At 40.0% G+C, this 25173-nt stretch overlaps 1 protein-coding gene across 2 annotated transcripts in view; it reads right to left on the bottom strand.

Annotated features, from left to right (window-relative positions):
• Lamtor4 (Late endosomal/lysosomal adaptor, MAPK and MTOR activator 4) overlaps positions 1 to 25173 on the bottom strand; it is a 63287-nt gene that overhangs the window by 3516 nt on the left and 34598 nt on the right. The window contains exon 3 of one of the 2 annotated variants that reach the window (XM_071677977.1): positions 23734 to 23854. The exons of the other annotated variant lie outside the window; for it this stretch is intronic. Coding sequence (XP_071534078.1) covers positions 23734 to 23854 — 121 coding nt within the window. The remainder of the gene's footprint in view (positions 1 to 23733; positions 23855 to 25173) is intronic. 2 annotated transcript variants of the gene reach the window in all.

The raw sequence follows: 25173 nt of genomic DNA, 5'->3' as shown, positions 1-25173 counted from the left end.
AATATTTTCTCCCTTTGCTTCTTTATATCATAAACAGTTGATAAATCAATACTGTAGATGTCACACAGCTTATGCACCGAAACACCATGGTCCATTTTTTTCAACAGTTCTACTTTATCTTGGATCGATATGGACTGGTGTTTACGTTTGACACAACTGACACTCTCATGTGTCTTAGAAGCTATAGCTAAGGTTAAATCTAAGCAAAGTAGGCTAAGAATCTCACAGAATTGTGGTATCACCACCAAAAAGGGCAGTGTAAAGAATGTAAATAAGCGCGCTCTATATATAATGCCATCAGTGGCCGCCCAGTAAACTATTCTGGTGGCTTCAGTAATTTCAAGTTCCCTTACGTAATTCTGTCTGGACTAAAGGAGGTCCTGAACCATCAGTTGCCGGAAACTCAGTGGTGTACCTGTATTAGATCACCTCTAAATCTTCTCCAAGCTGACTAGATTCAAGTCATTCAATCTCATCTCATGGGATTTCTCTGTCCAGGAATCATCTTAGTGGCTCAGTGTTGTACTATCTCCAGTCTGTCTGTCATTTTTTTTAGGTAAGGTAACCAAAACTGAAGACAATATTCAAGATGTGGATGACCAAATGAGTTGTGAAGAGTAAGGATGATTTCCCTGGACTTAAATTCAAAGGTTCTACCTATGAATCCAAAAATTTTGTTTGCTCTTTTCACTGCTTCTGTGCACTGCTTATTTGGTTTTAGGTCATCAGAAATTATCATGCCCAAGTCTTTTTCCTCATTTACCTTTTGCAGTTAAGCATAATTCACCTGTTGCTTGCCTTTTCATTTTTACTACCAATAAGTTAAACTTTGCACTTATTGGTATAAAAAATCATTTGCCACTCATAAGCCCATTGGAGCTATAAACAATCAAGTTCATTTGTAGATACATTTCCCAGCTTTATATCATCAGCAAATTTTGGTAGCTTGCAATACAGCCCATTATCAATATCATCAATATTATATTTTGTATTTTGTATTATACTTTGTCGCTGTCTTCTGCATTGGCGAGGTACCACAAGGAAACAGAGGAAAAAATGGCCCAACCCACCTACATACACATGCATATACATACACGTCCACACATGCACATATACATACCTACACATATGCATATACATATATACATATTCATGCTTGCTGCATTCATCCATTTCCGTCTCCACCCTGCCACACATGAAATGGCACCCCCACCCCTGAGTGTGCGTGAGGCAGCGCTAGGAAAAGACAACAAAAGCCACATTCATTCACACTCAGTCTCTCGCTGTCATGTGTAATGCATCGAAACCACAGCTCACTTTCCACATCCAGGCCCCACAAAACTTTCCATGATTTACCCTAGACTCTTCACATGCCCTGGTTCAATCTATTGACAACACGTCGACTGAGGTATACCATATCGTTCCAATTCACTCTATTCCTTGCATGCCTTTCACCCTCCTGTATTTTCAAGCCCCAATTGCTTAAAATCTTTTTCACTCCATCCATCCTCCTCCAATTTGCTCTCCCACTTCTCCTCGTTCCCTCCACCTCTGACACATATATCCTCTTTGTCAATCTTTCCCCACTCATTCTCCCTGTGACCAAACCATTTCAATACACCCTCTTCTGCTCTCTCAACCGCACTCTTTTTATTACCACACATCTCTCTTACCCTTTCATTACTTAGTTGAATAAACCACCTCACACTACATATTGTCCTCAAACATCTCATTTCCGACACATCCACCGTCCTCCACACAACCCTATCTATAGCCCATGCCTTTCAACCATACAACATTGTTGGAACCACTATTCCTTCAAACATATCCATTTTTGCTCTCCGAGATAACAGTCTCGCCTTCCACACATTCTTCAACTCTCCTAGAACCTTTGCCCCTCCCCCACCCTGCGCCTCACTTCCGCTTCCATGTTCCATCCAATGCTAAATCCAATCCCAGATCTCTAAAATGCTTCACTTCCTCCAGTTTTTCTCCATTCAAACTTACCTCCCAAATGACTTGTCGTTCAACCCTACTGAACCTAATAACCTTGCTCTTATTCACATTCACCCTCAGCTTTCTTCTTTCACACACTTTACAAAACTCAGTCTCCCGCTTCTGCAGTTTCTCACCCAAATCAGCCACCAGCGCTGTATCATCAGCAAACACCAACTGACTCACTTTCCAAGCCCTCTCATCCACAACAGACTGCATACTTGCCCCTCTTTCCAAAACTCTGGCATTCACCTCCCTAACAACCCCATCCATAAACAAATTAAACAGCCATGGAGACATCACGCACTCCTGCCACAAACCGACATTCACTGGGAGCCAATCACTTTCCTCTCTTCTAACTCGTACACATGCCTTACATCCTTGATAAAAACTTTTCGCTGCTTCTAGCACTTACCTCCCAAACCATATACTCTTAATACCTTCCAGAGAACATCTCTATCAACTCTATCATATGTCTTCTCCAGATCCATAAATTCTACATACAAATCCATTTGTTTTTCTAAGTATTTCTCACATACATTCTCCAAAGCAAACACCTGATCCACACATCCTCTACCACTTCTGAAACCACACTGCTCTTTCCCAATCTGATGCTCTGTATATGCCTTCACCCTCTCAATCAATACCCTCCCATATAATTTCCCAGGAATACTCAACAAACTTATACCTCTGTAATTTGAGCACTCACCTTTATCCCTTTTGCCCTTGTACAATGGCACTATGCATGCATTCCGCCAATCCTCAGGCACTTTAGCATGATCCATACATACAATGAATGTCCTCACCTACCATTCAACAACAAAGTCACCCGCTTTTCTAATAGATTCCACTGCAATACCATCCAAACCTGCTGCCTTGCCAGCTTTCATCTTCAACAAAGCTTTCACTACCACTTCTCTGTTTACCAAACCATTCTCCCTGGCCCTCTCACTTCGCACACCACCTCATATATTCCTTTGAGTCCATGGGGAAATGAAACACTCCGATAAACGAGTGTTCGGACAGTCACTTGTTTACCAAATGGCGTCCTAGCTACGTCTTTTCATTGTATATCAACTGACTGTTATATTTCTTTGTTGTATCTCCCCTGACGATGTGATTATTACAAGAAAGTGCACTTGGAAAAATATTGTGCTTCATTTCCCTTTCCAAAATATTAATCTTTTTTTATTATACTCAATCGCCGTGTCCCGCATTAGCGAGGTAGTGCAAGGAAACAGACAAAAGAATGGCCCAACCCACCCACATACACATGTATATACATAAACACCCATACACGCACATATACATACTTATACATTTCAACGTATACATACATATACATGTTGGAAAGGCTCACAATTTTGGGCGTGATCATGTATATTCCTACGAGCAAATGGGGAAAATGAAACACGATAAGATCCCATATGCACTTTCGTGTAATAATCACATCATCAGGGGAGATACAAGAAAGAAATATAAGTCAGTTGAAATACAACAGAGACACCATTTGGTAAACCAGTGATTGTCCAAATCTGGGAGTGGATTTGGCAGCAGATGGAACCATGGAAGCAGAATTGAGTCAAAGGGTGGGGGAGGGGGCGAAAGTTGTGAGAGCGTTGAAGAATGTGTGGATGGCGAGAACATTATCTCAGAAAGCATAAATAGGTATGTTTGAAGGAATAGTGGTTTCAACAATGTAATACAGCTGCAAGGCATGGGCTATAGATAGAGTTGTGTGGAGGAGGATGGATGTGTTGGAAAGGAGATGCTTGAGGACAGTATGAGGTGTGAGGTGGTTTGATCGAGGAAGTAATGAAAGGGTATGAGAGATGTGTGGTAATAAGAAAAGAGTGTGGTTGAGAGAGCAGAAGAGGGTATACTGAAATGGTTTGGTCACATGGAGAGAATGAGTGAGGAAAGCTTGACAAAGAGGATATATGTGTCAAAGGTGGAGAGAATGAGGAGAAGTGGGAGACCAAATTGGAGGTGGAAGGATAGAGTGAACAAGATTTTGAGCGATCGGAGCCTGAAAATGCAGGAGGGTGAAAGGCGTGCAAGGAATAGAGTGAATTGGAATGATGTGGTACACCCGGGTCAACGTGCTGTCAATGGATTGAACCAGGGCATGTGAAGCATCTGGGGTAAACCATGGAAAGTTTTGTGAGGCTTGGATGTGGAAAGGGAACTGTGGTTTTGGTGCATTATACATGACTAGACACTAAGTGTGAACAAATGTGGCCTTTGTTGTCTTTTCCTAGCGCTACCTCGCATGCGTGCAGGGGAGGGGGGGTATCATTTTATGTGTGGCGGGGTGGCGATGGGAATGAATAAAAGTAGCAAGCATGAATTGTATACATGTGTATATATGTATATGTCTGTGTATATATATGTATACTTTGAAATGTATAGGTATGTATATGTGCATGTGTGGATGTGTATGTATGTACATGTGCATGTGGGTGGGTTGGGCCATTCTTTTGTCTGTTTCCTTGCGCTACCTCGATAATGCGGGAGACAGCGACAAGTATAAAAATAATAATAAATACAAAAGATGTTTTGGAAGGAAGTAAATAAAGTGCGTAAGACAAGAAAACAAATGGGAACTTCAGTGACGGGGGTTATTGGGAGGTGATAACAAGTAGTGGTGAAGTGAGTATTTTGAAGGTTTGTTGAATGTGTTTGATGATAGAGTGGCAGATATTGGGTGTTTTGGTGGAGGTGGTGTGCAAAGTGAGAGGGTATAGGAGAATAGTTTGGTAATCAGAGAAGAGGTAGTGAAAGCTTTGCGGAAGAGGAAAGCCGGGAAGGCAACGGGTTTGGATGGTATTGCTGTGAAATTTATGAAAAAAGGTGGTGACTGTGTTGTTGAATGTTTGGTAAGCCTGAGGATTGGTGGAATGCATACATAGTGCCATTGTACAAAGGCAAAGGGGATAAAGTGATAGTTCAAATTACAGAGGCATAAATTTGTTGAGTATTCCAGGCAAATTTTATGGGAGGGTATTGAGTGGAGGGTAAAAGTATGTACAAAGCATCAGACTGAGGAAGAGCAGTGTGGTTTCAGAAGTGGTAAAGGATGTGTGGATCAGGTGTTTACTTTGAAGAATGTATGAGAAATACTTAGAAAAACAAATGGATTTGCATGTAGCATTTATGGATCTGGAGAAGGCATATGACAGAGTGATAGAGATGCATTTTGGAAGGAATTAAGAGTGTATGGTGTGGGAGGAAAGTTGCTAGAAGCAGTGAAAAGTTTTTATCGAGGATGTAAGGTATGTGTACAAGTAGGAAGAGAGGAAAGTGATTGGTTCCCAGTGAATGTCGGTTTGCGGCAGGGGTGCGTGATGTCTCCATGGTTGTTTAATTTGTTTATGGATGAGGTGGTTAGGGAAGTGAATGCAAGAGTTTTGGAGAGAGTGGCAAGTGTGAAGTCTGTTGTGAATGAGAGGGCTTGGGAAGTGAGTCAGTTGTTGTTCGCTGATGATACAGCACTGGTGGCTGATTTGGGTGAGAAACTGCAGAAGTTGGTTAATGAGTTTGGTAAAGTGTGTGAAAGAAGAAAGCTGAGCATGAATGTGAATAAGAGCAAGGTTATGAGGTTCAGTAGGGCTGAGGGACAAGTTAATTGGGAGGTAAGTCTGAATGGAGAAAAACTGGAGGAAGTGAAGTGTTTTAGATATCTGGGATTGGATTTAGCAGATGGAACCATGGAAGTAGAAGTGAGTCACAGGGTGGGGGAGGGGGTGAAGGTACTGGGAGTATCAAAGAATGTGTGGAAGGCGAGAATGTTATCTTGGAGAGCAAAACTGGGTATGTTTGAAGGAATAGTGGTTCCAAAAATGATATATGGTTGCAAGGCATGGGCTATAGATAGGGCTGTGCGGAGGGGGGTGGATGTCTTGGAAATGAAATGTTTGAGGACATTATGTGGTGTGAGGCGGTCTGATCGAGTAAGTAATAAAAGGGTAAGAGAGATGTGTGGTAATAAAAAGAGTAAGGTTGAGAGATCAGAAGAGAGTGTATTGACATGACTTGGCCACATGGAGAGAATGATTGAGGAAAGATTGACAAAGAGGATATATGTGTCAGAAGTGGAGGGAATGAGAAGTGGGAGACCAAATTGGAGGTCGAAGGATGGAGTGAAAAAGACTTTAAGTGATTGGGGCTTAAAAATACAGGAGGGTGAAAGGTGTGCAAGGAATAGTGAATTGGAACGATGTCGTATACTGAGGATGACATGCTATCAATGTTCAATATTGAGCCAGGGCATGTGAAGCGTCTGGGGTAAACCATGGAAAGTTTTGTGGTTCCTGGATGTGGGAAGGGAGCTGTGGTTTCAGTGTATTACACATGACAGCTAGAGAATGAGTGTGAATGAATGTGGCCTTTGTTGTCTTCTAAAAGAAAGAACAGAGAAAGTGGCCAAGTGAGTATATTCCCTCTAAGGCTCAGTCCTTTGGGTCTTAATGCTACTTTGCTAGCAAGAGAAATGGTGAATGTGTACAAAAGAAAAGAATATAAGACAAAGAAGCCAGTCCTACAACTGATCTTTGTGGCACTCCACTTGTTATGTCTAACCATTCTGAGGCTAGATCATTAATCGTAAGTCTTTGTTTGAAGCCAGTCAACCAATTAACTATCCACTGTAGTACAACCCCATCAATGCCATGTGACTAAATTTTTGCTGGTAACCTTTGATGGAGAACTCTATCAAAAGTTTTTTGAAAATCTATAGAGATGATACCAGCTCCTTTCATCATATACGTTGATTATATCATAAAACATATCAAGCAGATTTGTCAGACATGAGCAATTAAAAACTATGATGGGAATCATTTATCAAGTGGTGTCCTCCACGTGGTTAACAATTCTAACTTGAATGATGGTTTCCATAATTTTTCCGGCTACAGACATAAAGCTAATAGGATAATAATTCCCGGGCAATGAATCATTGCCCTTTTTGAATATCAGTGTTACTGTGGAAAACTTCCTTCTATCTGGAACTTTTCTCATAGCAAGTGACTTACTGAAGAGGGCAGTCAAGAGCTGAACTATCTCATTTTTCAATTTTTTCATTGTTCTTAAATGAAACTTATCAGAACCTACTTTTTTCTTTTTTTATATATTCTGTTTATTGCTGAAAATATGTCTTTGGCTTTTAGGTCAATTTGTTGAAGAGCATTCCCCTCTTATCAATGAACTGGGATTTGGGACATGGGTTGTGTCTTCAACAGTAAATACTGATGCAAAAAAGTAATTTAATATTTTTACCATGGCTTTGCTGTCTTGAACCACGTCACTGTTTTTCATAGTTAATCGGCCTATTGACTGAGTACGTGTTACTGATACGGGGGAAAAAGACTGGATGAGGTGAGAGAATTTAAGTATTTATGACCTATCTTGGGTAAGGATGGTGATATTGCAAGAGAGATAAAGGAGAGAGCAGTAAAGGGTAAAAGACTCACTGGGTCCCTTAACAGAATAATGAAAGGTAGAATTGAAAGTATGGAAGTGAAGAAAGGATTAAAGGACAGCATAATTCTCCAAACCCTGACTTATGCCGCTGAAATATGAGTCACAGAGGTCAAGAATCTAGGCTATGGAAATGAGCTATTTGAGAGAAACTTGGTATGAATGAAGAAAGAAATGAATGGGTGTGTGAGATATGTGGTATGGCGAGGAATCCAAAAGGAATGAATTATGGAGTGGTAGAATGAGTTTGGGCAAGTAGAAAGAATGCAAGACAGAGCATTAACAAGAAGAGTGTATGACAGTACAAGGAGTTGGTGTGAGTAGAGGACCACCTGTGACATGGGACATGTGGAAGGGTACTAGAGGGAGACAAATGGTGGAAGAATGTGTGGAATGGTGTATGTGAGGGGGGGGGGTCATGTAAGGACAGGAATAAATGGAGACTTTTGCCATGGTCATCCCCTTAATAGGAGTTTCTGGTAGGAAATGACATCAGATATATATAGATAGATAGCACATCTAAACCATTCTACTTTTGCCTTGAGTTTTGTTTCACTCATAGCTAGAATATGCTGGTTCCTCTCCTTAAATAAACCCTCTCTCTCTCCCATCTTCTTGTCTGGAATAACTTCAGATGCCCTAGCTTGAGCCTCTATGAAGGATGAGCTCTCCTTGCTTAGTTCCTTCTTCTTTTCTATCGTTTTAGTAAATGAAATACAAGAAGGGGAGAGTTTCTAGTCCCTGCTCCTGACCACTTTAATTGCCTTTTATAACATTCAGGGAATAAGTGGGAAGAATTCTTTCTCAAAGCATTTATGTTTCTCTTAATGACTATGCCTTTCCAAAACCATAAGTTCATGCCACCCAGAGATGCTTGTGTAGTTTGGTCAACACACATGTGTGAAAATACATTTTCTACAATGAAAAAGAGGGCAAATGAGAGTTGGGGTTAGAGAGTATCACTAAATCTTAGGGAGAATAAAAAGATGTTCTGGAAGGAGGTAAAGTGCATAAGACAAGAGAACAAATGGGAACATGGGTGAAGAGGGCTAATGGGGAGGTGATAACAAGTAGTAGTGATGTGAGAAGGAGATGGAGTGAGTATTTTGAAGCTTTGTTGAATGTGTTAGATGATAGAGTGGCAGATATAGGGGTTTTGGTCGAGGTGGTGTGCGAAGTGAGAGGGTTAGGGAGAATAATTTGGTAAACAGAGAAGAGGTAGTAAAAGCTTTGCAGAAGATGAAAGCTGGCAAGGCACAGAGTTTGGATGGTACTTGCAGTGGAATTCATTAAAAAAAGGGGGTGACTGTGTTGTTGACTGGTTGGTAAGGATAACTAGTGTATGTATGACTTATGGTGAGGTGCCAGAGGATTGGCGGAATGCATCCATAGTGCCATTGTAGAAAGGCAAAGGGGATAAAGGTGAGTGCTCAAATTCCAGAAGTATAAGTTTGTTGAGTATTCCTGGGAAATTATATGGGAAGGTATTGATTGAGAGGGTGAAGGCACGTACAGAGCATTAGATTGGGGAAGAGCAGTGTGGTTTCAGAAGTGGTAGAGGGTGTGTTGATCAGGTGTTTGCTTTGAAGAGTGTATGTGAGAAATACTTAGAAAAGCTAAAGGATTTGTGTTGTAGCACTTATGGATCTGGAGAAGGCATATGATAGAATTGATAGAGATACTCTGTGGAAGGTACTAAGAATATATGGTGTGGTAGGCAAGTTGTTAGAAGCAGTGATAAGTTTTTATTGAGGATGTAAGGCATGTGTACGAGTAGGAAGAGAGGAAAAAGATTGGTTCTCAGTTGGTTTGCGGCAGGGTTGCGTGATGTCTCCATGGTTGTTTAATTTTGTTTATGGATGGGGTTGTTAGGAAGGTGAATGCAAGAGTTTTAGAGAGAGGGGCAAGTATGCAGTTTTTTGTGGAGGAGAGAGCTTGGGAAGTGAGTCAGATGTTGTTCAATGATGATACAGCGCTGGTGGCTGATTCGTGTGAGAAACTGCAGAAGCTGGTGACTGAGTTTGTTAAAGTGTGTGAAAGAAAAAAGCTGAGAATAAATGTGAATAAGAGCAAGGTTATTAGGTACAGTAGGGTTGAGGGACAAGTCAATTAGGAGGTAAGTTTGCTTGGAGAAAAACTGGAGGAAGTAAAGTGTTTTAGATATCTGAGAGTGGATTTGGCAGAGGATGGGACCATGGAAGCGGAAGTGAGTCACAGGGTAGGGGAGGGGGCGAAAGTTCCGAGAGCGTTGAAAAATGTGTGGAAAGTGAGAACATTATCTTGGAAAGCAAAAATGGGTATGTTTGAAGGAATAGAGGTTTCAACAATGTTATATGGTTGTGAGGCATGGGCTGTAGATAGAGTTGTGCAGGGGAGGGTGGATGTGCTGGAAATGAGATGTTTGAGGACAATATGTGTTGTGAGGTGGTTTGATCGAGTAAGTAATGAAAGGGTAATAATAATAATAATAATAATAATAATAATAATAATAATAATAATAATAATAATAATAACAATAATAATAACAATAATAATAAAGGGTAATGTGCGGTAATAAAAAGAGTGTGGTTGAGAAAGCAGAAGAGGGTGTTTTGAAATGGTCTGGTCACATAGAGAGAATGAATGAGGAAAGATTGACCAAGAGGATATATGTGTCAGAGGTGGAGGGAATGAGGTGAAGTGGGAGACCAAATTGGAGGTGGAGAGATGGAGTGAAAAAGATTTTGAGCGATCAGGGCCTGAACTTGCAGGAGTGTGAAAGGCGTGCAAGGAATAGAGTAAACTGGAACGATGTGGTATACCAGGGTCGACGTGCTGTCAATGGATTGAACCAGGGTATGTGAAGCGTCTTGGGTAAACCATGGAAAGTTCTGTGGGGCCTGGATGTGGAAAGGGAGCTGTGGTTTCGGTGAATTATACATGGCAGCTAGAGACTGAGAGTGAATGAATGTGGCCTTTGTTGTCTTTTCCTAGCGCTACCTCGCACGCATGTGGGGGAAAGGGGTTGTCATTTCATGTGTGGTGGGGTGGTGATGAGAATGAATAAAGGCATCAAGTATGAATTATGTACGTCTATATATGTATATGTCTGTGTATGTATATATATGTATATGTTGAAATGTATAGGTATGTATATGAGCGTGTGTGGATGTGTATGTATATACATGTGTATGTGGGTGGGTTGGGCCACTCTTTCGCCTGTTTCCTTGCACTACCTCGCTAATGCAGGAGACAGCGACAAAGTATAATAAATGAACATTTGCTTTGCTTTGTCGCTCTCTTAAAGAAATACTATGCACTACAAAAATGGAGACAGTGCCTGACTTCAGTTATCTAGTTAAAACAAATCAGCACTCTCGATCATCCCATTAAGTAAGCCTCTGCTATTCTTGCCAATATGTGACTGACATGAAATATTAAATCATGTTCTTATTTTGCCAAATTCTGATTTTGCTTTGTTAAATTCTAACATTGTGACAAGTGCAGAAGTGGCATGTTGAGGAAGGATGAAGGGGAATGACAGCCTTCCTGGGCAATGCACCACCAATGACTTCCTCTCCTTTTCACCAGGTCACTATCTCCCACAGGACCAAGAGAAACCCATTCTCGAGATTAATCAAGCAACATACTTCAGTCAGCATGATTTATCACTTACCATAAAAAGTTAAAGCAATATTTGCAATACATCTAAAACGTATAATGTATATCATCTATAGCATCACAATGGAAAATTTTTTTACTTGTTCTTATTTACCCTATGCTATGCTCAATTGATGTCAATGTTATCATTATTTCCTGCACATACAAGTGCATGATTTGATTTCTATGCAATGCTCAACTGATGTCAATGTTATCATTTCATAATCTCATTATGCAATTTCAGCTTCATTCACCCTTAAACTACAACTATGAGAACACCTGGTTCCCATGGTATGCACTTAAAATCATGAGATAAAAACTTAAAAACTTATTCCATTATTCTAAAATTAAAGATATGCATGCAGACATATGAAAATAGAAAAGATAAATCCCTTTATCTGCTACTGTTTTAGTATGGTGCAGGAGAAAACTCTTTAAAATACTTTACATTCTTGTAACAAAGATAAGCAATGCAGAAGTATGAAAAATCTACCTTTGTTTTGCTGTGACCGAATAATGAGGTTTATGAGAGTTACACCTGGAGCATAATTTACACAGTGATTAGCAAAATACTCTTACAACACACTAAATTCTTCAAATGTTAAATCTGTGCATGCAAAACTATGAAAATGAAAAAATAAATCCCATACCTACTTTTGTTTTGCCATAATTTTTGTGAATAAATGGCCAATAATTCATGCATTATGTAAGCACCCACTGATGAGAACTGTATGGAAAAAATATAGTCTTTCTTTTATATTTTATGCCATTTCCCACATTGGCAAGATAGTGCCATGAACATCTGAAGATAGTCATTGAATCAAAACCACAGCCCCCTGTCCACAACTAGGACCTAAAGATCTTTCCATGGTTTCCTCAGGCCACTTCACATGCTCTGGTTCAGTCCATCAACAGCATGTTGCCACCTGTGTAAAACATTCCAATTCACACTGTACCACAAATCCTTTCATTTTCTGGACTATTCAGGCCCCTAACAATTCTTGTTCACTCCATCTTTCCATCACCGGTTTGGTCTACCAGCTCTTGTCCCCTCCACTTCTGAAACATACATTCTCTTTGTCAGCCTCTCCACACTCTTTCTCTCCATATTTCTATAATATTTCAGCATACCCTCTTCAGCTCTCAACCACATTCTTTTTCTATTACCAAACCCCTCTCTTTCCCTTTTATTACATGCTTGGAGGAGTAAATTGTGAAGTGGTAGAATGGATGAAACAATACTTTGAGGTGGTTTGGGTGGAAAGAATGCAAGACTGAGGGTTTACAGGGGAAGTGTATAATAGTACAATTAAAGGGGTTGATGCAAGTGGAAGAACACCTGTGACATGGGCAAATAGGATGGAGGAATGCTGGAGGGAGAGAAATAGAGGAAGAATGTGTGGAATGGTGGATGAGAGGGAGGCATGTAAGGAAAGGGATAAGTAAAGACTGCTGCTGTGGCCACCCAGTGATGGGAGTTCCTGGAGGGAATGGGTATCAGAAATACAGATAGATATAGGTAGACTTGAGACATTTACCAATGAAAGATCTGGGATACTTAACTTGGATCAAATAGAATATCTTCTCAAACTCACCATCAATAAATTCTGGACTGGCCATGGCTAACCCTCTTTCAACAGTATTAAGTAATCTTACATGGAATTCTTTGAAAAAAGAATACTAAAGGATATTTTACCCTCTAAGGCAATCTGCTTTAGCTGTGTGTTTGGCCAACAAACGAAAATTTGAAGACTGCATGATCCATAGGGATATAAACATGTTTAAGTTTAGCATATACACAGAACCCACCAATGTTTGTTCTTATATTCATTATTACTCAGCTCAACCAGAGTTAAACTATCATCATTCAAATTGATGTTCCTTAGGGCATTACATATATGCAGTCCAGAACTTATTGATGATGAGTTTGAGAAGATATATTCTATTGGATTCAAGTTAAAGTATCCTGGATATCTCATAAGTTGGCAAGGACATCATTTTATAGTCAAACCCAAACCTCCCCAGGACACCAAGAATCTTTCAGTTCTCCCTTTTAGTGATAATTTTACATTACTTCCCAGGTTGCTTATATCCATCAATGTAAATGTAGCCTTCAGCAATATCAATATTATAACGAATATCTTTATTACCACACATCTATCTTACCATTCATACCTTACTCAATCAAACCACATAACACCACATACTGTCCTCAAACATACCTATTTTTGCCTTTCCAGATAACATTCTCTCTTCCACACATTCTGCATCACTCCCACAACCTTTGCCCTCTCCCCCAACCTATGACACACTTCTGCTTCCATGGTTCCATTTACTGCCATGTCTACTCCCAGATATCTAAAATACTTCACTTTCTCCAATTTTTCTCAATTCAAACTTACATCCCAACAAACTAGTCCCTTAAACTCTGGTCATCTTAATAACCTTGCTTTTATTCACATTCACTCTCATTTTCTCCTTAACAAACATTTCCAAACTCAGTCACCAACTTCTTCACACATCCCTGCCACAGACCAACCTTCACATGGAACCATTCACTACCTTCATTTCCTTCTCATAATCACCCATTACACCTTAGATAAAAACTTCTCACTGCTTCTAGCAGCTTACCTCCCACACCATAGTGTTAATATCTTCCACGATGCATCCATATCAACCCTATAAATATGCCCTCTCCAGATCCAAAAAATGTCACATACAAATCCATCTATTTTTCTAAGTATTTCTTACACATATTCTTTAGAGGAAACACCACTTCTGAAACCACACTGCTCCTCCCCAATCTGATGTTTTGTACATGCCTTCACCCTCTCAATCCATATCCTCCCACACAACTTTACAGGTTTACTCAACAAACTTATACCTCTGTTGTTTGAACACTCACTTTTGTCCCTCATGCCTTTATACAGTGGCACTATACATGCATTCTACCAATCCTCAGGCATTTCACCATGATCGATACATGCACTTAATTTCCTTGCCAACCAATTAACAACACAGTCATCCCCTTTCTTAATAAAGTCAACAGCAATACCAACAATTCCTGTCGCTTTGCCACATTTCATCTTATGCAAGGCTTTCACCACCTCTTCCCTCTTCACCAAAGCACTCTCAATGACTCTCACACTTTGCATACCACTTCAACCAAAACACGACACATCTGTCACTCTATCATCAAACACATTTAACAATCCTTCAAAATACTCTCTTCATCTCCTCCTCACTTTATCACTACCTGTTATCACTTCCCCTTTTGCTCCTTTCACCCAGGTTCCCATTTGTTCTCTTGTCTTTCACACATTATTAACCTCTTTCCAAAATATCTTTTTATTCTTCCTAAAGTCTAATGATATTCTTTCACCCCAACTCTCATTTGCTCTCTTCTTTAACCCCCGCACTTTCCTCTTAGACCTCCTGCCACTTTCTCTTATACATTTCCCAATCATTTGAATTCTTTCCCTGTAAGTACTACCCAAATGCCTCTCTTTCCCCTTTCACTAGCAACTTTACTTCTTCATCCCACCATTCACTACCCTTTCTAATACGCTCACCTCCCATCTTTCGCATACCACATGCATTTCTTGAACAAGCCATCACAGCTTCCCTAAATACCTCCCATTCCTCATCCATTCCCTCGTTACATTTACTCTCAGCTTCCGCCATTCTACACTCAATCTCTGCTGGTATTTCTTCAAACAAGTTTCCTTTGTAAGCTCACTTACTCAGATCACTTTCTATGCTCCAACATTGTTTCCTCTATTATGAAAGCATCTACAAATCTTCACCCTCGCCTCCACATGATAGTGATCAGACATCCCATCAGGTGTCCCTCTCAGCAATACCACGCTGTCTTTCTTTTAAACACCTATCAATCTATATGTAATCTAATAATGTCCATTAACCATTTCTCCTACTCACATACTTGTGTATGTCACTCTTTTCAAACCAGGTATTCCCAATCACAAGTCTTTTTTCAGTACACAACTCCACAAGATCTTCTCCATTTCCATTCATAGCAGTGAATACCCATGTGCTCCAAGTATACCCTCAACTGACACATCATTTACCTTTACATTCTAAATCACCCATTACTAATACCCAGTCCCCTACACCAGAACTGCTAACACTCATTCACCTGCTCCCAAATCATTTATGTCTCATGATCTTTTCTCTCATGGCCTGGTGCATAAGCACCAATAATCACCCATCTCTTGGCATCCAGTTTAAGTTTTACCAACATCAATCTAGAATTTTCTTCCTTAAACTCTATCACACACTTACAACTCCTTCCATAGCTTTTATTAATTATTGAAAATATTTCTGGGGTAGGGGAGAAAGAATTCTACCTCTATGTGCCCTGCATGTCACACAAAGTGACAAAAGAGAGCAGAAGAAGGGGGGCCAGGTAGGGGGTGCTCATCCTCCTCGAAGGCTCAGGCTCGGGTGTCTAAATGTGTATGGATGTAACCAAAATGCAAAGAGATGAGAGATAGGTAGTATATTTGAGGAAAGAATCCTGGATGTTCTGGCTCTAAGTGAAAAAAGCATAAAGGGAAAGAATGGGTTGGAAATGTATTAGGAGTAAATTCAGGGGTTGATGAGAGGACAAGAGCTAAGGAAGAAGCAGCACTACTCCTGAAGCAAGAGTTGTGAAAGCATGTGACAGAGCGTAAGGAAATAAACTCTACTCAGATGTTAGTGAAACTAAAAGTGGATGGTGAGAGATGGGTGATTATTAGTGCTTATGCAACTCTCCATGAGAAGAAAGATTATGAGAGGAAAGTGTTTTGGGAGCAACTCAGTGAGTTTGTCAGCAATCTTGTTGCAAGAGACTGGGTATTTGTGATAGGTGATTTAAATGTGAAGGTAAGTAATGTGGCAATTGATAGGTATAACTGGAGTGCATTGGGTATTCAATGTTATGAATGGCAATTATGAACAGCTTGTGGAGTTGTGTGCTGAAAAAAAAAGGAATAGTGATTAGGAATAACTGGTTTAAAAAGAGGGACATACACAAGTGTATAAATGCGATCTGGAGAGATGGTGAGCAATCATTCCTGGATCACATATTAATTGACAGGCATGTAAAATAGACTTTAGGATGTAAAGGTGCTGATAGGGGCAGCTGGTGGGATGTCTGATCACTATATTGTGAAGATGAGGGTGAAAATTTGTAAATATTTTCAAAAAATAGGAACCATTGTTGGTAAGAAGAGAGTAGTGATAGTAAGTGAGCCTGGAAAAGAGACTTGTGGGAAGAAATACCAAAATAAATTCAGCATAGAATGGCAAAAAATGAGAATAAATGAAGAAATGGCAGTGGGTGAGGAATGGGAGGTATTTAGGGAAGCAGGTATGGCATGTGTTGCAAATTCATGTGACATGCAAAAGGTGGGAGGTGAGAAGATTAGACAGGGTAGTGGAGTGTATATGGTTGGGAGATGTATATAAGTTGAGAGTGGTAGGAGGTCAAGAGGAAGGTGCAGGGGTTGAAAAAAAAAAAAAGGGTAAATGAGAGTTTGGGTGAAAGAGTATCAGTGAACTTTAGGGAGAATAAAAAGATATTTTGGAGGGAGATAAATAATGTGCAAAGGACAAAGAGAATAAATGGGAACGTTGGTGGACACAAAAGGGGAAGTGTGTTATAACAGGTAATGTTGAAATGAGGAGATTGGAGAGAGTATTTTGAAAGACTGGTAAATGTGTTTGATGATAGACTAGCAGATGTAGGGTGTTTTGGTCAGGGTAGTATGCAAAAAGAGAGTCATGGAGAGTGGTTTAGTAAAGAGAGAAGAACAGTGGAGAGCTTGACATAAGATGAAATGCTGCAAGGCAGCTGGAGTGGATGGTATTGCAACTGACTTTATTAAGAAAGGGGGTGATGGTGTTAATGATTGGTTGGTAAGGATTTTCAGTGTATGTATGGACAATTGTGAAGTGCCTAAGGATTGGCAGAATTCATGTATAGAGCCATTGTATAAAAAAAAGGGAGATAAAGGTGAGTATTATAACTAAAGAGGTACAAATTTGTTGAGTATGCCTGGTAAGCTGTATGGGAGAGAATTGATTGAGAGGGTGAAGACATTTCCAGAGCATCAGAATGGGGAGGAGCAGTGTGGTTTATGAAGTGGTATAGGATGTTTAAATTAGCTGTTTGCTTTACTTTAAAGAAAGTGTAAGATGAACAAATGGTGGCATTTATGGATCTGGAGAAGGCATATGATATGGTTGATACTGATGCTTCGTGAAAGGTCTTAAGAATATACGGTTTGGGAGGAAAGCTGCTAATAGCAATGAGAAATTTTATCAAGAGTGTAAGTAGGGAAAGAGGAGAATGAACAGTTCCAAGTGAAGCTTGGTTTGTGGAAGGGGTGTATGATGTTGCCAAGACAGTTCACTTTCTTTAAGGATAGGGTGGTGAGGGAGGTAAATGTGTCTAATAGAGGGGCAAGTGTGCATTCTATGGGGGATGAGAGGGCTTGGGAAGTGAGTCAGGTGTTGTCATCTGATAAGACAACACTGGAGGCCGATTCAACTGAAAACTACATTAGTTTTTGGGTGTGAGTTTGAATGGGGAAAATTTGGAGAAAGTGAAGTGCTTTATATACCTATGAGTGGACATAGCAGTGAACAGAACCATGGAAGCTGAAGTGAGTCACAGGGTGGTGGAGAGGGCAAAGGTACTGGGAGCACTGAAGACTGTGAGGATAGACAGAAAGCTATCTAGAAGGGCAAAATGGGCATGTTTAAAGGAATAGTAGTCCCAACAATATCATATCGATTCGAGAAATGGGCTATAGATAAGGCTGTGTGGTGGAGGATGGATGAGTTGGAAATGGAATGTGTGAGTATGATATGTGGTGTGATGTGGTTTAATCAAGTATCAAAAAAGTATGAGATTATCATTATTATTATTATACTTTGTCGCTGTCTCCCACATCAGCGAGGTAGCACAAGGAAACAGATGAAAGAATGGCCCAACCCACCCATATACACATGTATATACATACACATCCACACACACACATATACATACCTATACATTTCAATGTATACATATATATACATACACAGACATATACTATATACACATGTACATAATTCATACTTGCTGCATCTATTCATTCCTGTCACCAACCCGCCACACATGAAGTGACAAGCCTTTCCCCCCGCATGCATGCGAGGTAGCGCTAGGAAAAGACAACAAAGGCCACATTCACTCACACTCAGTTTCTAGCTGTCATGTATAATGCACCAAAACCACAGCTCCCTTTCCACATCCAGGCCCCACAAAACTTTCCATGGTTTACCCCAGATGCTTCACATGCCCTTGTTCAATCCACTGACAGCATGTCGACCCCGGTACACCACATTGTTCCAATTCACTCTTATTCCTTGCACGCCTTTCACCCTCCTGCATGTTCAGGCCCCGATCACTCAAAATCTTTTTCATTCCATCTTTCCACCTCCAATCTGGTCGCTCACTTCTCCTCATTCCCTCCACCTCTGACAAATATATCTCTTTGTCAATCTTTCCTCACTCATTCTCTCCATATGAACAAACCATTTCAAAACACCCTCTTCTACGCTCTCAATCTTTTTCATTCCATCTTTCCACCTCCAATCTGGTCGCCCACTTCTCCTCATTCTCTCCACCTCTGACAAATATATATCTTTGTCAATCTTTCCTCACTCATTCTCTCCATATGAACAAACCATTTCAAAACACCCTCTTCTATGCTCTCAATCTTTTTCATTCCATCTTTCCACCTCCAATCTGGTCTCCCACTTCTCATTCCCTCCACCTCTGACAAATATATCTCTTTGTCAATCTTTCCTCACTCATTCTCTCCATATGAACAAACCATTTCAAAACACCCTCTTCTATGCTCTCAATCACACTCTTTTTATTACCACACATCTCTCTTACCCTTTCATTACTTACTGGATCAATCCATCTCAAACCACACATTGTCCTCAAACATCTCATTTCCAACACATCCACCGTCCTCTGCACAACTCTATCTATAGCCCATGCCTCGCAACCACATAACATTGTTGGAACCACTATTCCTTCAAACATACCCATTTTTGATTTCCAAGATAATGTTCTCGCCTTCCACACATTTTTCAACGCTCTCAGAACTTTTGCCCCCTCCCCCACCCTGTGAATCACTTCTGCTTCCATGGTTCCATCTGGTGCCAAATCCACTCCCAGATATCTGAAACACTTCACTTCCTCAAGATTTTCTTCATTCAAACTTACCTCCCAGCTGACTTGTCCATCAACCCTATGGTACCTGATAACCTTGCTCTTATTCACATTTACTCTCAACTTTCTTCTTTCACACACTTTACCAAACTCAGTCACCAGCTTCTGCAGTTTCTCACCCAAATCAGCCACAAGTGCTGTATCATCAGCAAACAACAACTGACTCACTTCCCAAGCTCTCTCCACAACAGACTGCATACTTGACCCTCTCTCCAAAACTCTTGCATTCACCTCCCTAACAACCCCATCCATAAACAAATTAAGCAACCATAGAGACATCAAGCGCCCCTGCCGCAAACCGACATTCATGGAGAATCATTCACTTTCCTCTCTTTCTACTAGTACACATGCCTTACATCCTCGATAAAAACTTTTTACTGCTTCTAGCAACTTTCCTCCCACATCATATATTCTTAATACCTTCCACAGAGCATCTCTTATCAACTCTATCATATGCCTTCTCATTCATAAATGCTACATACAAATCCATTTGCTTTTCTAAGTATTTCTCACATACATTCTTCAAAGCAAACACCTGATCCACACATCCTCTACCACTTCTGAAACCACACTGCTCTTCCCCAATCTGATGCTCTGTACATGATTTCACCCTCTCAATTAATACCCTCCCATATAATTTCCCAGGAATACTCAACAAACTTATACCTCTATAATTTGAGCACTTACAATTTATCCCCTTTGCCTTTGTACAATGGCACTATGCATCAATTTCGCCAATCCTCAGGCACCTCACCATGAGTCACACATATATCAAATATTCTTACCAACCAGTGAACAACACAGTCACCCCCTTTTTAAATAAATTCAACTGCAATAACGTCCAAACCCGCTGTCTTGCTGGCTTTCACCTTCTGCAAAGCTTTTACTACCTCTTCTCTGTTTACCAAATCATTCTCCCTAACCCTATCACATCTCTGGGATTGGGGAGAAAGAATACTTCCCAAGCATTCCTCGCGTGTAGTAGAAGGCGACTAAAGGGGATGGAAGTGGGGGGCTGGAAACCCTCCCCTCCTTGTATTTTAACTTTCTAAAAGGGGAAACAGAATAAGTCACGCGGGGAGTGCTCATCCTCCGTGAAGGCTCAGACTGGGGTGTCTAAATGTGTGTGGATGTAACCAAGATGAGAAAAAAGGAGAGATAGGTAGTAAGTTTGAGGAAAGGAACCTGGATGTTTTGGCTCTGAGTGAAATGAAGCTCAAGGGTAAAGGGAAAGAGTGGTTTGGGAATGTTTTGGGAGTAAAGTCAGGGGTTGATGAGAGGACAAGAGCAAGGGAAGGAGTAGCACTACTCCTGAAACAGGAATAGTGGGAGTATGTGATAGAGTGTAAGAAAGTAAACTCTAGATTGATATGGGTAAAACTGAAAGTGGATGGAGGGAGATGGATGATTATTGGTGCCTATGCACCTGGGCATGAGAAGATAGATCATGAGAGGCAAGTGTTTTGGGAGCATCTGAGTGAGTGTGTTAGTAGTTTCAATGCATGAGACCAGGTTATAGTGATGGGTGATTTGAATGCAAAGGTGAGTAATATGGCAGTTTAGGGAATAACTGGTGTACATGGGGTGTTCAGTGTTGTAAATGGAAATGGTGAAGAGCTTGTAGATTTGTGTGCTGAAAAAGGACTGGTGATTGGGAATACCTGGTTTAAAAAGAGAGATATACATAAGTATACGCATGTAAGTAGGAGAGATGGGTAGAGAGCGTTACCGGATAATGTGTTAATTGACAGGTGCGTGAAAGAGAGACTTTTGGATGTTAATGTGCTGAGGGGTGCAACTGGAGGGATGTCTGATCAATATCTTGTGGAGGCAAAGGTGAAGATTTGTAGAGGTTTTCAGAGAAGAAAAGAGAATGTTGGAGTGAAGAGAGTGGTGAGAGTAAGTGAGCTTGGGAAGGAGACTTGTGTGAGGAAGTACCAGGAGAGACTGAGTGCAGAATGGAAAAAGGTAAGAGCAAAGGACGTAAGGGGAGTGAGGGAGGAATGGGATGTATTTAGGGAAGCAGTGATGGCTTGTGCAAAAGATGCTTATGGCATGAGAAGCGTGGGAGGTGGGCAGATTAGAAAGGGAAGTGAGTGGTGGGATGAAGAAGTAAGATTATTAGTGAAAGAGAAGAGAGAGGCTTTTGGACGAGTTTTGAAGGGAAATAGTGCAAATGAAAGGGGGATGTATAAAAGAAAGAGGCAGGAGGTGAAGAGAAAGGTGCAAGAGGTGAAAAAGAGGGTAAATGAGAGTTGGGGTGAGATAGTATCATTAAATTCTAGGGAGAATAAAAAAAATGGCAAACAGTATAAGAAAGAAAGAAAAAGATGTTTCGGAGGGAGGTAAATAAAAAGCGCAAGACTAAGACAAGAGAACAAATGGGAACATTGGTGAAGGGGGCTAATGGGGAGGTAATAACAAGTAATGATGATGTGAGAAGGAAATGGAGTATTTTGAAGGTTTGCTGAATGTGTTAGATGGTAGGTCCCATTAAATATTGGGTCTTTTCAGGGCTGTTTGTGATAATGAATGAGATCAGAAACTAATACATTAATGTACTAAAAGTTAGAATGACCTGCAAACTGTGAATATGACTAAGGAGGTGCAAATAATGTATGTTGAGCAATTGAGGTGAAATATTTATCGTTTGTTTTTAAATGTATCTGTAGTATTGCTTTCAACCACTATAACTGTCAAATCATTCCATATATTAACAATCCTGTTGAAAAACGTACTTTGTCTCATTCAAGGTAAAATGTCTGCCCACAAGTTTGTATCCATAACTACAAATGAAATCACACAAATCAGATCTTAAATTTATTAGATCAAGATTATCATAGACTTTGATAATTTTGAATACCTGTATTAGATTAGTCTCTATATTCCATGCTAAATAGATTCAAGTCATTTAATCAGCTCTCATAGAACTTGCTTCTTGGCCTGGGAATCATCTTGGTATACTGACAGTGCACTCTCTCCATTCTGTCGTCTAATTTTTTTTTAGGTTGGAAGACCAAAACGAAAAACAGTAATCAAGTATGGGGATGCACAATGAACGGAAAAGAGTTTGGATCATTTCCTTGGACTTAAACTCGAAGGCCCTACCTATGAATCCAAGATTTTTGTTCACTCTTTTCACTGCTTCCATTCATTAATGAACTTGGTTTTTGGTCACCAGAGACTGTTACATCCAGGTCTTTTTTCCTCACTTACCTTTTGCAATCCAACAGAATTCAATCTGTTACTTGCCTTTCCATTTTTACTACTGATATGTAAAATTTTGCACTTACTGATATCAAAATTCATTGGCCACCAATGAGTGTAGGCCATCACTTTGTGAATGTCTATCTGAAGCTGTAATCATTTAAGATCATTTGTAAATTCATTTTCCAGCTTTCTAACATCAGTGAATTTTGATATCTTATAAGGCAGTCCATTATCAGTGTCATATTTGAGAAAGACAGCCAGTCCAAAATTGATCCTTATGTACATCACTTGTTACATCAAATCTTTCTGAGGCTTGACCATTAATCGCAACTCTTTGTTTAAGATCATTTAAGATCAGTCAGCTAATTTCTTACCCACTGAAGTACAGCCTTATCACTACCATATGACTAAATATTTGCTAGTAACCTTTGAAGTGGAACCTTATCGAATGCTTTTTGAAAATCTTGACAAATGATAATAACTGCTTTATTTTCACCATAAATGTTGATTATATCATAAAAGAAATCGAGCAGATTTGTCAGACATGAGTGATTTAGTTGAAAACAATGCTGAGAATTATTTATGAAGTGGTAGTCCTCTAAATGATTAAAAATTTTGTCTCAAAAGATGGATTCCATAAGTTTTCCAACAACAGCCATTAAGCAATTTGAATGATAATTTCTAGGCAGTGACTTATTGCCTTTTTGAACATTGGTGTTACACTGTCACACTTTCATATACCTAGAACTTTTCCTGTTGTAAGTGACTCATTGAAAAGGGCAGGCAAGAGCTTAACTACCATATTTTTTCCCTCTTTCATTGTCCTCAGGTAAAATTATCAGGGCATGCCATTTCATCTAATTCCTTCGGTTTACTGATGATAGTATGTCTTCAGCTTTTATGTCAATTTGTTGCAGAACATTCTCCTATCTTACCAATAAACTGAATTCAGGACATGGGCTGTGTCTTCAATTGTAAATATAGAGGTAGACTTGCTACTGTGCTCTCTACAAGGAATCCTCTCCCATTAATTTGATAATCATAATTTGCCATCTCACTTCTACAAACAACAGTCTATAATATCAACACATTCATTTTAATTTTATACAGCCATCACTTACTTGATATCTTTTTGAAAGCATCCCCAGAGTCACCTGGCCAAAGATGAGCCTTGCTAGTACAAGATAACAAACTCATGACAGCACTGCCTATCTGCTCTGCATTCTCCAGTTCACCACCAGACTGTAAAAGAGGTTGCTAATAATAATGAAGCCTATAAACTATGTTATCAAATCTACATATCTGTAACATTACATACTTATTTTTGATAAATGAATACAGATCATGATCTGCACCTTTGAAGGCATATATCAATCTTTCATTTATTCATAATAACCCTAAGGCCCTTCTGAAGGGGTCCTTATGTTACCCACAATATTTTATCCAACAGCTCCAAGGCTGTGCTACACTCAGGGGTATGGACAGGATGGACTCCTTTACAGTGCAAAGCTCATATGAGATACGGGACTCTCTTTTGTCAAGCGATTATAATACAGCCTTGCCAAAGGTGACTTTTCACTCATGGTGTAACCTTAGGCAGGTTGAGTCCAGTAACACAAATTCCTCTGATATCCAATTCAACTTGGTACACATGAAACTTTTGCTACCATGGAAACCTAAAATCATGGGTAGAGACCTTCAATTAGATACCAAACCACTACAATGTCAGTGACATGAGGCTCTTCAGTTAATACTACACTGCATGCAAACATTTTGTTTTTCATTATCAAGAGTCAAAATTGAATGTTCTCTAAATTAGAGCTGCATCATCACAATTCATGATTCCACACTTTTTTGGCACTTTTATCCCTATGTTATTCTACTTTTATCAAAGGTTTTTATTACCTGTATATCTTTTCATACTTAACTGCCATTTTACACATTGGCAAGGTAGCACCAGGAAGATATGAAGATAGGCTGCATTTACTCATATCTATTCTCTAGATGTCATGTCTACTGCAATGAAACCACAGCCCCCTATCCACAAATGGGCCACAAAGACCTTTCCAAGATTTCCTCCAGTTGTTCCATATGACCTGGTTTAGTCCACTAACAGCACACTGGCCCCTGCATACAACATTGTTCCAATTCACTGTATCCCATGTGTACCTTTCACCCTTCCACAGGTTAAGGCCCCAGTCACTCAAAGTCGTTTTCACTCTATCCTTCCATCTATGATTTGGTCTCCCTCTTCTTTTCTTCTCTACTTTTGAGAGAGATATCCTCACTCATTCTCATCACACATTTAAGCCATTTCAGTACACACTCATCAGCTCTCCCAACCAGGATCATCCCTCTTTTACCTTTCCATCATTTACTCAAACCACCTCACACCACATACTGTCCTCAAACACTTCATTTGAAACAAATCCATCCTTCTCTGCACATTTTCCCCATAGCCTATGCCTCTCATCTATACAACAACAATTGGACTCCCATGCGTCCTCATATAACCATCTTATCTATCCAGATAATGATCTCCCTTTTTACACATTCCTCAT

This window comes from Panulirus ornatus, chromosome 26 (genome assembly GCF_036320965.1).
Source record: "Panulirus ornatus isolate Po-2019 chromosome 26, ASM3632096v1, whole genome shotgun sequence".
Classification (NCBI taxonomy): Eukaryota; Metazoa; Arthropoda; class Malacostraca; order Decapoda; family Palinuridae; genus Panulirus; species Panulirus ornatus.
This window is presented reverse-complemented; position numbering and strand designations above follow the sequence as displayed.